The sequence below is a fragment of the Hydra vulgaris genome, chromosome 15, assembly GCF_038396675.1.
Source record: "Hydra vulgaris chromosome 15, alternate assembly HydraT2T_AEP".
Lineage (NCBI taxonomy): Eukaryota > Metazoa > Cnidaria > Hydrozoa > Anthoathecata > Hydridae > Hydra > Hydra vulgaris.
The window spans coordinates 5517987-5530084 of NC_088934.1; the positions used below are offsets into that span (position 1 = coordinate 5517987).

Below are 12098 nucleotides of genomic sequence, written 5' to 3' on the forward strand. Positions count from 1 at the left end.
ATAAGTTCTTTAATGAAACTATTGTTGATATAAAAGATTTATTTAATGAAATTGACTTCTAATTTTCTAATTTTGAATCAATAACACCACGATACCGAGTTAGAAGAAAATAACCAATTTCTTATTTGAAACACGAAATGAACCAATCAAAGATCCTGAAAAAAGTATGACTTTTTATTTTACAATTGATCAAGCACTAAATGCGCAAGTTACTAGATTTAAAAAACTTAATCACCTTAATAACTATTTTCAGTTCAAAACAACTCTTTTAAATATGCAGTGCAAGGATTTGCAAATAATTTTAATGGCGATTCTGTTTACATAAATAAAATCGAATTAGCAAAGGAAACATCTGAAACTTTTTCACAAAAAAAACTAGATAACATGATTACACTACCCTTACTTTAAAAATCGCGCCATCAACCCTGTTTATAAAACGTGCTTTAAAGCATATCTTATAAAAAGTAAATAAATAAACGTTTATTAAAACACGCTCCTTTTATAAAAAAAAATTGTAACATGACGCAATTACCTTATATGGAGTAGATCTCGAAACTTCTCACGTTTTCAACCTCGCCTACTAATATAACTTAATAATTTTCTATATTCTTATAACTATTTAGTTTATAAAATTATATCCTAATATAATAAAAAACTATTATTAACTAAAACTGATTAAAAATTTAGTAGATAAAACAATAATGCTTATTCATATGGTTGTTTGTCATTTGCTTCTGTAAGCATCTAACAATCGAGACAAATGTAAATTGTTTTGTCTGACTTAACCTATTAACTTAGGTTATTTACGAACTCGCCTTAATCGACTGAACAGTGCGTCTTCTTTTGAAAAAAAGTTCTAAAGGTATTTAAGTATATATGCGGTTGTACACTTTATATGAATTTTTTTTTATTGTTATTAAAAAAGATATTTCTTTCATTCAACCTGCTATTTTACTGAGTTTGATTATAGTTCTAAGTATTGAGATTTTAGATTATGTATTACACTATATTCAAATTCAGTAAAAAAGCAAGTAATAGTTGTTTTTACTTAAATTAGAATATTGAGAGTGACTAAACGACTAAAGATAGTAGTTTAAAATAGTTCTTATTAGTTTTTAATTTTACTTGTATTTTTTTGAAATACAAATGATTTTTTCGCTAAATATTCATTAAATAGTATACACTATATTTTTATATAATAGTATGCACATTATTTGTATATTCGAATATGTATACTAAATAGTATACACTATATTTGTATATTTGAATATATGTATATTGAATAGTGTATTATTTGAGTATACATACATACTAAAACATACATAGGTACACAATACATGCATGCATACATACATACATTTATATATATATATATATATATATATATATATATATATATATATATATATATATATATATGTATATATATATATATATATAATAATATATATATATATATATATATATATTTTTAGTTTTAATGGGTTAAAGTTGGAATAAATGGATTTGGTCGAATAGGTCGTCTTGTTTGTAGAGCTGCTTTTGAGCATCCTGATATTGAAATTGTTCATATAAATGATCCTTTTATTGATCTTGAATACATGGTTTATATGTTCCACTATGACTCAACACATGGCAAATTTAAGGGTGAAGTAAAACATGCTGATGGGAAATTGGTAATAAATGGAAAAAAGATTTCTGTAAGTATTTAATGTTTTCAACTTTTTTAGCACAATAATTTTAGTATCATGTGTATGTGTGTGTGTATTAATTTGTGTGTGTGTTTTTATATATATTTGTGTGTGTTTGTGTGTGTGTGTGTGGTAATTCTACAGTTAAGTAGCCCATTTTTGAGCTCTAAGAGCTTCATAGAGGCTTTAAAAACATAAAATATTGTAAATATTATTTTAAATATTTTTATGACTAATAATGACTATCGTTATTATAAATATTCAAATAATCATTATAAATAATGATTATTATCATTTATTATTGTTTTTTCGATATGTATTTTTACACCTTCAGGGTTCTTGGTTTTTTCAAAACAACAAATTGAATTATTTTAGGCTGCTTAACTGTTGAAGTTACTCATATTTGTGTATGTATTTATGTATGTATGTATAGTCATTCTTATTTTTTATGCATTCTTATTTTTTACGGTTATACTGGTTTAACATATCTTGTTTGTAATATTGAAATTAGTCCTTATATCAAAATATTGGTTGTGTAATATTTAGGTTTCCATGATTAGAAACCCAAAAGAAATACCATGGGGTACTGCAGGAGCTGATTATGTTGTTGAATCTTCAGGTGTTTTCACAACATTAGAAAAGGCTGGAGAGCACATTCATGGTGGTGCAAAAAAAGTTGTTATCTCAGCTCCATCAGCTGATGCTCAAATGTTTGTAATGGGTGTTAATGAGGATTCTTATGATCCTAAAATTCACCATGTTGTGAGGTTAGTTTATAGATATTTAGTTAAATTTGCTAAGGTAATTTAAGGTAAATATATTATATTATGATTAAATGACAATTTTAAAGCATTTTATCAGATTTTTTACACATTTTTTGTAGTAATGCTTCGTGCACCACTAATTGTCTTGCTCCTCTTGCAAAAATTATTCATGATAATTTTGGTATTGAAGAAGGCCTTATGACAACCATTCATGCCACAACTGCAACTCAAAAAACAGTTGATGGTCCATCAATGAAGGTAAAGTGTTAGTCATTATAAATGTAGAGAGTTTTTTCAATTTAACATTGTCTTTGTTTTATATAATAGGAATGGCGTGATGGGCGTGGTGCTAGCCAAAACATAATTCCTGCAGCTACTGGAGCTGCAAAAGCTGTTGGCAAAGTTATTCCAGCATTGAATGGCAAGCTAACTGGAATGGCATTCCGTGTACCTGTTGCAGATGTTTCTGTTGTTGATCTAACAGTTCGGCTTAAAACCCCAACTAGCTATGATCAGATTAAAGCCAAAGTAAAAGCTGCATCTGAGTGTCCAACACTTTCTCGTTATATTGGTTATACTGAAGATGAGGTTGTTTCTACTGACTTTATTGGAGACACTCGGTCAACTATTTTTGATGCTAAAGCAGGAATCTCTCTTAATCCTCAATTTGTCAAACTAGTTTCATGGTATGTATTTATATTTGTTTATATTGGTGCTACTCAACTTTCTGATTGATTATGGTAGAATACATTATACTGGTTCAGAGTCGTATAAAAACATAGGTCTGAAAATTAAAAGTACTGTAATTTGATTTGAAAGTTTATAAAAAATATAAAATCATAAGTTTGAAAAGTAAAAGTACTTAAATTTGATGTTAGATTTTAAAAAATTACACTATTTGTTGATATTTATCATCTTTTAAGAAATATTTCAACACTTTTTATTTAGAAATCAATCAGAAATTGTTTTTTTAATTACAGTCAAAAAATATTTGTTAAATTGTGAGTTTTCTAAAGTTGGCCTTTCTATTGGTTTTGGTGTTTTTGTTTTTTTCTCGCAATTGATATATAAATGTTGGGTTAACGAGTGGCAAACTGCAAAATTTAAAATAAGAGGCTTTTACTTAAGATAAGTGCCTGGACCTAACAAGACCATGAATAGGTCTTAACTCTATTAATGAAGTATTTTTTCAAATGTATAATCGCGGTCTTAAATTGAAATAAAATGTGTCTTCAATCAGGGTCTTTAAGTGGAAAAAACAAGAAAAAACAACCAGGATCTTCAAGTGAAACAAAATGCATATTTTGTAAATAAAGTTTATTTTTAATTTAAAATTAAGGTTTTGTTGAGTATTAATTTGTTTAAGAAATCCCATTTTCTCCAGTTGTTTTCTGAAGTTTTAGATTTAATTACATATTTTTTGAACTTACAATTAAACTCATGATATGATTACAAGATTAAAAAAAAAATTTATTTGAGCCGTTTGTTTTGAAATTGTTTTGTGGTTTTGTTGTTTTGTTTTTAAACAGAGATTTTTAAAGATTTGTATTGTTGTTGTATTGTTGTACAGCATATACCGTTAACTAGCAAAACTTCTTTCCATAATATCAATTTTCATTGCAATTGGTTTAATTTATTTCACAAATGAAGTGACACCGTTACATTGTAATCATTGTTATCGATAAATTGATTTTTTTTAAAAAAGTGGCTTATGCCACTTTGAAAAAAACGGCTCATTTAAAAGAAAACCATTTTTTATTGATATTTGGGACTTGTTAAATGTGTAGGTTTTAGATCAATCAATTTTGTAGTGTAGGTTGATTAATCAATTTTCTTTTTCTTGTTCATAATATGTGCGTATCATCAGCTTCCAAAATAGAAAAACGAATTTGATCAGTTAAACACGGAATTGACGATCAAGTGTTTTTTTGGCCGGTCAATTTAAAAAATATTTTTTTTGAGTTGGAATTTTTATTTCGTTGCTTTAAATAAAAAAATACTTAATGCTTTAAAAGAATTACTTTCAACATAATTTTAAATCAAATTATAGCTTTTTTAACTAAAAATCGATAAGTTTATGGTAAATCGCTAATGCTCCATTTAAAACTGTTAAATAATGTTAGTCTAAAACAGCTCTTGTGTGCCAAGCTTTTTATCAAATTAAAAATTAACCTCATTTTAATTTTAAATGTTTTATATTTTTGTACATATAACTTTTAATTTATTTGTAAATTTTTTATATAAAATAGTTTTATATAACATTTTTTTTTAAAACTTTAATCAAGTTATTAATTAAAAAAAAATTAAAAATATAAATAAGTTTTATTTAAGAACTTTTTTACCCCCTAATGCTTCGACTAAAATGCTAAAAATTTTAAATTTTCTGCTGCTGTTTGAAAAATATTTTCAAATTTTCGACTTCGTTGCTGTTTGAAAAATAACGGTCGCTCGAATCAAGTGTATGTGAAAATGAAAAATTTTAACGTACGACGAGGATATGAAGTTTAATCTAACGCCGTAGTATGAGTTTACTAAAAATAAATTATATTAGTGATAAAAATGAAAAGGTTGTTTGTTTTTTTTTAGTCATCTCCATTTTGTATTTAATCGTTTTTTTTTTTTGTTTGTTTCTTTTTTTTTTGATTCATTAGAAAAATGAGCTAATTATATTATAATTTACTTTAATTTAAATATATTTAATTTAAAAAAGCGTTCATTCAAAATATTTTGCAAATACCGGCAGATTTTTATACGTTTTATAAAAAGACTAAAAAAATTTTAACGACTTGTTATTGCAATATTTCAAGAGGTTTTTTTAAAAGATTTGATAAAAAAATATATAATAAAAAATTGAAGGAGAAAAATAACAAAACAATATTTAAAGAATGTTTTTAATTAAAAACAAAAGTATATATTTTACGTCGTGCGTGGTTTGCGTTTTTTTTAATGAAATAAAAAAAGTATTTGAGTAGATAAAAGGAAAATATTAAGTCAAGAAAACTTTAGTGTTTATTATTTAAGGTGTAACTTGAGTCATTTGAATCAAAAAATACTGTTTTTACTTGTTTGTTGTGTTTTATTAAATTTGTTATTGTTTTATGAAAAATATATAACAATATTAACAATATTTTGTTTTAAGTGATATTTATTATATCATTTGCAGTTCATTTTAATCAAAATTAAATAACAATGAAGTTGACTTGAAATAAATCATTACGAAATGCTAATGATTTTCTGCTACCCTGCTTATACCTGAATTTATATTGGTTTCCTGATTATTTAAATTTAAACATTGATAGGTTTTTTTTTTTTGATGTCGTTATTAGAAATAGTTTTACGTTTTAAGTCATTTTTCGTTTTTCAAGTAAGCGAAAAAAATATGTAGTTTTTTAAAAAAAAAATGTTTATTTTGATTACTTAGCCTGCATAAGGTGTAAGCTAATTCTGAAAAAAATAATGTATTGTTTTTGTATATTTTAATAAAGGTATGACAATGAGTATGGCTACAGTCATCGTGTGTGTGATCTTATTAAACATATGGCTTCAAAAGAATGACTTTATTCGGCGCTCTAAGACGAAGAGTTTATCTCAGCAACATTCAAATCTTTGTATTGTTTTTTCTTTTTTTTTCCTTGTTGACGTTATTAGAAATATCTTTGTTGAATAGTATAGTTGATTTTTTATTCAACTAACATGACCTCGAGTCGGATTAGAGTCTAAGATTCTAAACTCTAATTGTATGACTTGAACTAACTTAAATTCTGACCTAATAATTTGGAAATGAAATATCTACAACATAAAGAATTTAACCGCAACTTATTTGTTTACAAATAAATTAGATTATATTGTTTTTCATATTCATGTTTTCCTTCTTGAACATTTTACTTCAGTGTAAATATTTTTACAGTGAGTCTGCATAAAAATGAACTAGTTAAAAATTGTCTAGTCGCTAATCTGTTTTAACACTAGCAACTTGTTTAAGGTTACACCGTTTTAATTCTGCAATTTTTTTTAATTACGCAATGCTTATCATGACTGAAGCGTTTTTCAAAAGTAATTGGGCGCATTATTACAGTTAACATAAAAGTGACAGACCAAAAGGTGGATGGCTTCCGACAAGCTTATTAACCGTTATTAAATTAGAGCTGCAGTTTTGGCTTTACTCGTATGATGCACACAGTTATGCATTTTGACAAAATATACGCGTGTTTTTAAATAAGTAGGTAAGTATTTATGCATAAAAAGAACGCAGTAAGTCGTTTATTTAGTTCTAGTTATAGACTTGATGATAAGATCAAGTTTGCTAAGTTTTTGAAAGAAATCTCACCACAAATTCAATAGAGACGAAAAAAGTAAGAAAAATGAATTATTTTCTTTTACTTATTCTCTGTGGTTTCTTTGTTACATTTTAACATGATTTCTGTATTAGGCATTTTTTTAGTGATGCAATGATTTTTGACAAATTTTCGGTCTAGAGTATGTATAAATATTTTTGTAATTTTTTCACGTCTTTTAGACCAAAAAGGTTTTGAATTTAAAACATTCAATTGAAAAAAAATTTTGAAAATTTCTTGCTTTAATTCCGACTGGACTTTCGACTTTTTAAACCAAAATAGTAATGGTATTTTTTCAGCAAAAAAGTTATAGAAAAAAGAAAATAACTTCCAAACAAACAAAAAATTCTTTTAGTAAATAAATTTAAGCGTGGCTCTGGTTTGTTAGCGCGATTGAGCGCTGAAGCAGTTTTGAAATTAATATCAGTTTACAATTTTTAATATCAATTGAAGTTAAAATTACAACTATGTTGCTGACATAGTCGCAAGTCATTTGACATACAAAGGTTAAGTGAGTTATTGGAAAGTGGCTGCCCGTGGTTGGTATCATACTTTTTTTTATTGTCAATGTGGCAAAATAAGTATATAGACAGTCAATATTTTAACCGTTATGCGCGTTTGAATTTTTGAAGCTAATGCGGTTGCAAATACTTCTTACAGCTTGTAAATGTTGATAAATATAGGTTTTCAAGTGAACGTGGTTGTCAAACCACTGTTTTTAGACGGGGCGCTAAGCTTCCGAAAAATTTAGCAGTACAAAAGAATTAGTTGCACTTGTTAGCGCAGCGTAATCCGCTGCGCCAACAAGTGCAACTGATTTTATTGTACTTGCTAAACTTTTCGGGATTTTTCCACGTTATGCTAATCGCAAAATGTAGAAAAAAAATGAAACATTTTTACGTGTTATAAATAAGTATATAACTCGTTTAAGATATGGTGGCACATTGAGTTTAACTAGAGGTATCATAGAGGTGCTGTAACCCTTAGGGCACACGAAGTGTTAATGACGTTAAAAGTTGGAAGGTAACCCCGGACACATAGTTTAACGATGGTTTTACCTCTATCTTTTTTCACTAGTGAAACACAAATATAACATAATTATTTAGCATTGGACTGTTCTTAACTGAATGATCTTTTTAAAAATTGTTTCCAATATATAAGTAATGGGAATGAAAATGTCAGCATTTAGAAATATAAGCTTTAGCTTTTTACTATTGAATACAAACACTTTTCAAATCTAAGGTCTTTTTATCGGAATTAAATGAATTGCTATAGCAATTTATTTATTTCCGATAATTAGAGTGTGCCGATCCAAAATTAATCGCTTTAATTCTAATCGTATTGACCAAGTTGATCAAAAGGAAGTCAACCTTAACGTTGCAGAGTTATATATTCATCATGTTGCAGCATCGATGGAATGCACTTACGATTTAACCACAAATATTACAGTCAACAACAAAAATATAACATTTAAATTAGATACTGGAGCCCAATGCAACGTCATTCCATACAACGTCTACAACTCTATTCCTGGAAGATCTTCTCTCAAAAAAACAATAATTAGACTAAAATCATATGGTGGAAACAATATTACTGTACTAGGAACTTGCAATCTGACTGTTAAAAAGAATAACATTTCACGAGTGTGCCAATTTTTTGTTGTATCTCTTTCTGATGTAAAACCACTTCTTGGTCTAAGATCCTGCAAATCTCTTGAAATACTAAACATTAACGATGTTGAAATTGATAAAGCTGACATTTTTAAACATTATTGTGACGTTTTTTCCGGCCTTGGTGTAGTTAAAGGAAACTATCATATCGCAGTTGCTAAAAATGCAATCCCAGTCATTCATGCACCAAGGAAAGTACCAATGACTGTCGTACCTAAACTTAAAAGCACACTTAACCGTCTTGTAAAAGCCTCAGTTATCTCAAAGATTTCTAAACCTAAACCTTGGGTACATTCAATGGTCATCGTAGAAAAAAAAGATGGATCCTTAAGATTATGCATTGATCCGAAAGAACTAAACAAGTCTGTTTTAAGACAATACAAAACCACTCCATCTACAAAATAAATCTCTAGCAAACTTTGTGGCAACAAAGTTTTTACTGTCATAGACATGGTTGATTGCTATTGGCATATAAAACTAGATGAACCTTCTTCAGAGCTATGCACATTTAACACCCCTTACGGTCGATACAAATTCAACCGCATGCCATTCGGCATATCATGCGCATCGGATGCTGCACAAGAGATGATTGAAATTAACTTTGGTGATATTCCTAATGTTCTGGCTATCCACGATGACTTGATCATTGCAGCTAAAACAGATGCAGAGCATGATACAATTTTTAAACAAATTCTACAACGAGCTCGTGAGAGAAACATTAGATTCAACCTAAAAAAAATACAATATCGAGTACCTGAAGTCAAGTATCTCGGGAATATAATCAGTCATGAAGGAATAAGAATTGATCCTGATAAAACCAAAGGCATATCTGCATACCCATTGCCTGCATGTCAAGCAGATTTGCAACGGCTCTTAGGAATGGTCAACTATCTGCGACAATTCATCCCAAATATGTCGGTTTAATGTTTTCCAGTGCTATGGAAAAAATTAAACAGGTTCTTTCATCTTCTCCTGTACTCTCATTCCTCGACACATCAAAAGATGTCCAGATTCAGGTAAACGCATCTTCACACGGATTAGGAGCCTGTATTATGCAAGAAGGTCACCCGATCAGCTATACACCTCGTAGTTTAACTATAGCAGAACAGAGATATGCCCAGATAGAGAAAGAACTTTTAGCAATCGTTTTTGCTTGTGAACGTTTCAACCAATATATCTATGGGCGACAGGTCTCTATAGAAAGTGATCACAAGCCTCTTGAATACATTTTACACAAGCCGCTGTCAGAAGCACCACCTCCCATACAAAGACTTCTGATAAGACTCCAAAAATATCAAATAGTAGTATAATATGTTCCAGGAAAAGATCTACACATTGCTGACTCTTTATCACGTGCCCATCTCAACAATTTTGACGAGGATGATAGCCTAAATGAGAACTGCAACGTTATGGTCCATACTTTAGTTCAAAATCTGCCAATATCAACAGATAGACTAAAGCAATTACAGCACGACACTAAACTTGACTCTGTGCTCTCTCAAATAACAAACTATATAACTTATGGTTGGCCCCGAAACCGACAAATATTTTGCAGTAAAGAAAAGAAATATTGGCCCATCAGAAACAACTTACACCTAGCAGAGGGAATAATTCTCAAAGAAAATAAAATAGTCATACCAACTGCTATGAGATCCCTCATATTAATACAGCTTCATTTATCACACTTTGGCACCGAAAAGATGAAAGCTAGAGCTCGAAACACTGTTTACTGGCCAGGACTTACAAGCGACATTGATAAACTAATACTTAATTGCCAAAAATGCCTTAAATACCGTAATAACAACAAAAAGGAAAAAATCATTAAACCGACATTCCTGACTTACCGTGGAGTAAAGTAGGATCAGACATATATGAGTTGCGTGGAAAAATATATGTAATTGTTACAGACTACTTTTCTAAATTTATTGAGAGCAGTGTCATTCCTGACAAAACGGCATTCTCTGTAATTAAATTCATGAAAACCATTTTTACTCGTCACGGAATACTTTCAACTCTCATTGCCGATAACAACCCCTACAACAGCGCAGAGCTCCTTAACTTTTCAAAAGAATATGGGTTCAACTTCACTCCATCAAGTCCTAACTACCCCCAATCAAATGGTCTCAGTGAAATGGGCGTAAAAATTATGAAGAAAATACTTAAAAAATGCGACAACCTTAAACTTGGTCTTCTAGAATACCTCAACATGTCTCTCACAGGTATGGAATACTCTCCATCCCAACTTCTCATGAACAGAAGAACGCAAACAACCCTACCTGTCCACCATGATTTACTTATACCAGCAATTCCTTTAAATGCTTATAGTCAGATCACCAACAGAAATCATAAAAAACAATACCATGATCGGAACGCATCTGAACTCCCAAATCTCGTAGCAAATGACACCGCCCGGATGAGAAAAGATGGAACATGGAAGAAAGCGACAGTTAAAGAAAAACTAACGTTACCCAGATCTTATAACGTGGTAGATAAGTACGGAAGAGTATATCGGCGCAATCGTAAACATCTGATTAAAACCAATGAACAACCATTAGCATATCAGCATGAACAACTTGATTTACCATACGAATTACCGGCAACTATCACACCTCCTACATCAAATGAGAAAACAGCAAACAATGAAATCAAAGAAGCTACAAGTATTCATGAAACTCCATCGACTGAACCGCAGCCTGACGTTCGAAGGTCGTCAAGGACTAAAAACAGACCTGCCTACTTGAGGGACTTCATTTAACTGTGTATATTATAAATAACTTATTTAACTATATAATATAAAGACATCTTTAAAAAAAAAAAAAAAAAAAAATTTATCGAAGGAAGATGTAATATCCGTGTTCGGCATAATACACATATGCCTCGTGTTATTATCATTACCTAAAATAAATATGGCGGTATGGACGCTTTAAACTTTATGTTGTATTTGATTCTTAATCTAGCATTATCCTTAGAATATTATACCTTAGAATATTACAGAAACAATTTAATCTTTTAAGCTCTTTGTTCATATATTCATAAAGATCTTTGATTGAGTTCAAGGAATAAAATAAGTTTGTATCATCGGCAAACATAATTACATCAAGTTTATCCGAGACTTTTGTAAGGTTGTCAATATATAGAAGAAACAGAAGTGGTCCAAGAATGGAGCCTTGGGGGACACCGCACTAAACTCTTAGTAATTTTGAGTGTTTATAATTATCTGAAAAAAAACATATAGTTGTCTGTTGCTTAGATAGTTTTTGAACCAGTCAAGAGTTATGTTTTTTATCCCATAGCTTTCCATTTTTTTAAGTAAGATATCATGATCTAGATCTAGATCTAGAATTGCGTGTTCAGTTGAATATTGTTTTAGGAAACCGAATTGCTTTTATTTAGAATTTTTGTTTGGATTAAATACTCATACAATCTGTTAAAGATTACTCTTTCGAGAAGCCTAGAAAAGGTAGGGAGTACTGAGATAGGTTTATAATTATTAACTAAGTATGTTTCACCTGTTTTAAATATTGGTACTACTTTAGCTACTTTAAGCTTGTCTGGTACAACTCCTGTTCTAATCGAAGACTTTAAAATTTCAAATATTGGTTTATTTATTGTTGTAAAGACATTTGCCACTACGCTACT

General features: G+C 29.4%; 1 protein-coding gene across 1 annotated transcript; it reads left to right on the forward strand.

The window, feature by feature from the left end:
* Positions 1-587: 587 nt before the first annotated feature.
* LOC136072040 (glyceraldehyde-3-phosphate dehydrogenase 2-like) lies at positions 588-6124 on the forward strand. The gene is made up of 6 exons (XM_065820014.1): positions 588-862; positions 1476-1700; positions 2238-2458; positions 2575-2713; positions 2783-3141; positions 5941-6124. The coding sequence occupies exons 2-6, from the start codon at positions 1602-1604 to the stop codon at positions 6008-6010; spliced, it is 888 nt and encodes a 295-aa protein (XP_065676086.1). The 5' UTR covers positions 588-862; positions 1476-1601; the 3' UTR covers positions 6011-6124.
* The last annotated feature ends 5974 nt before the right edge of the window (positions 6125-12098 follow it).

Excerpts from the sequence above, each read along its gene's own strand:
- LOC136072040 (XM_065820014.1), top strand. The coding sequence starts at position 1,602 with ATGGTTTATATGTTCCACTATGACTCAACACATGGCAAATTTAAGGGT. Across the intron at positions 2,714-2,782 it reads TTGATGGTCCATCAATGAAG|GAATGGCGTGATGGGCGTGG; the intron begins GTAAAGTGTTAG and ends TTTATATAATAG. Across the intron at positions 3,142-5,940 it reads TTTGTCAAACTAGTTTCATG|GTATGACAATGAGTATGGCT; the intron begins GTATGTATTTAT and ends ATTTTAATAAAG.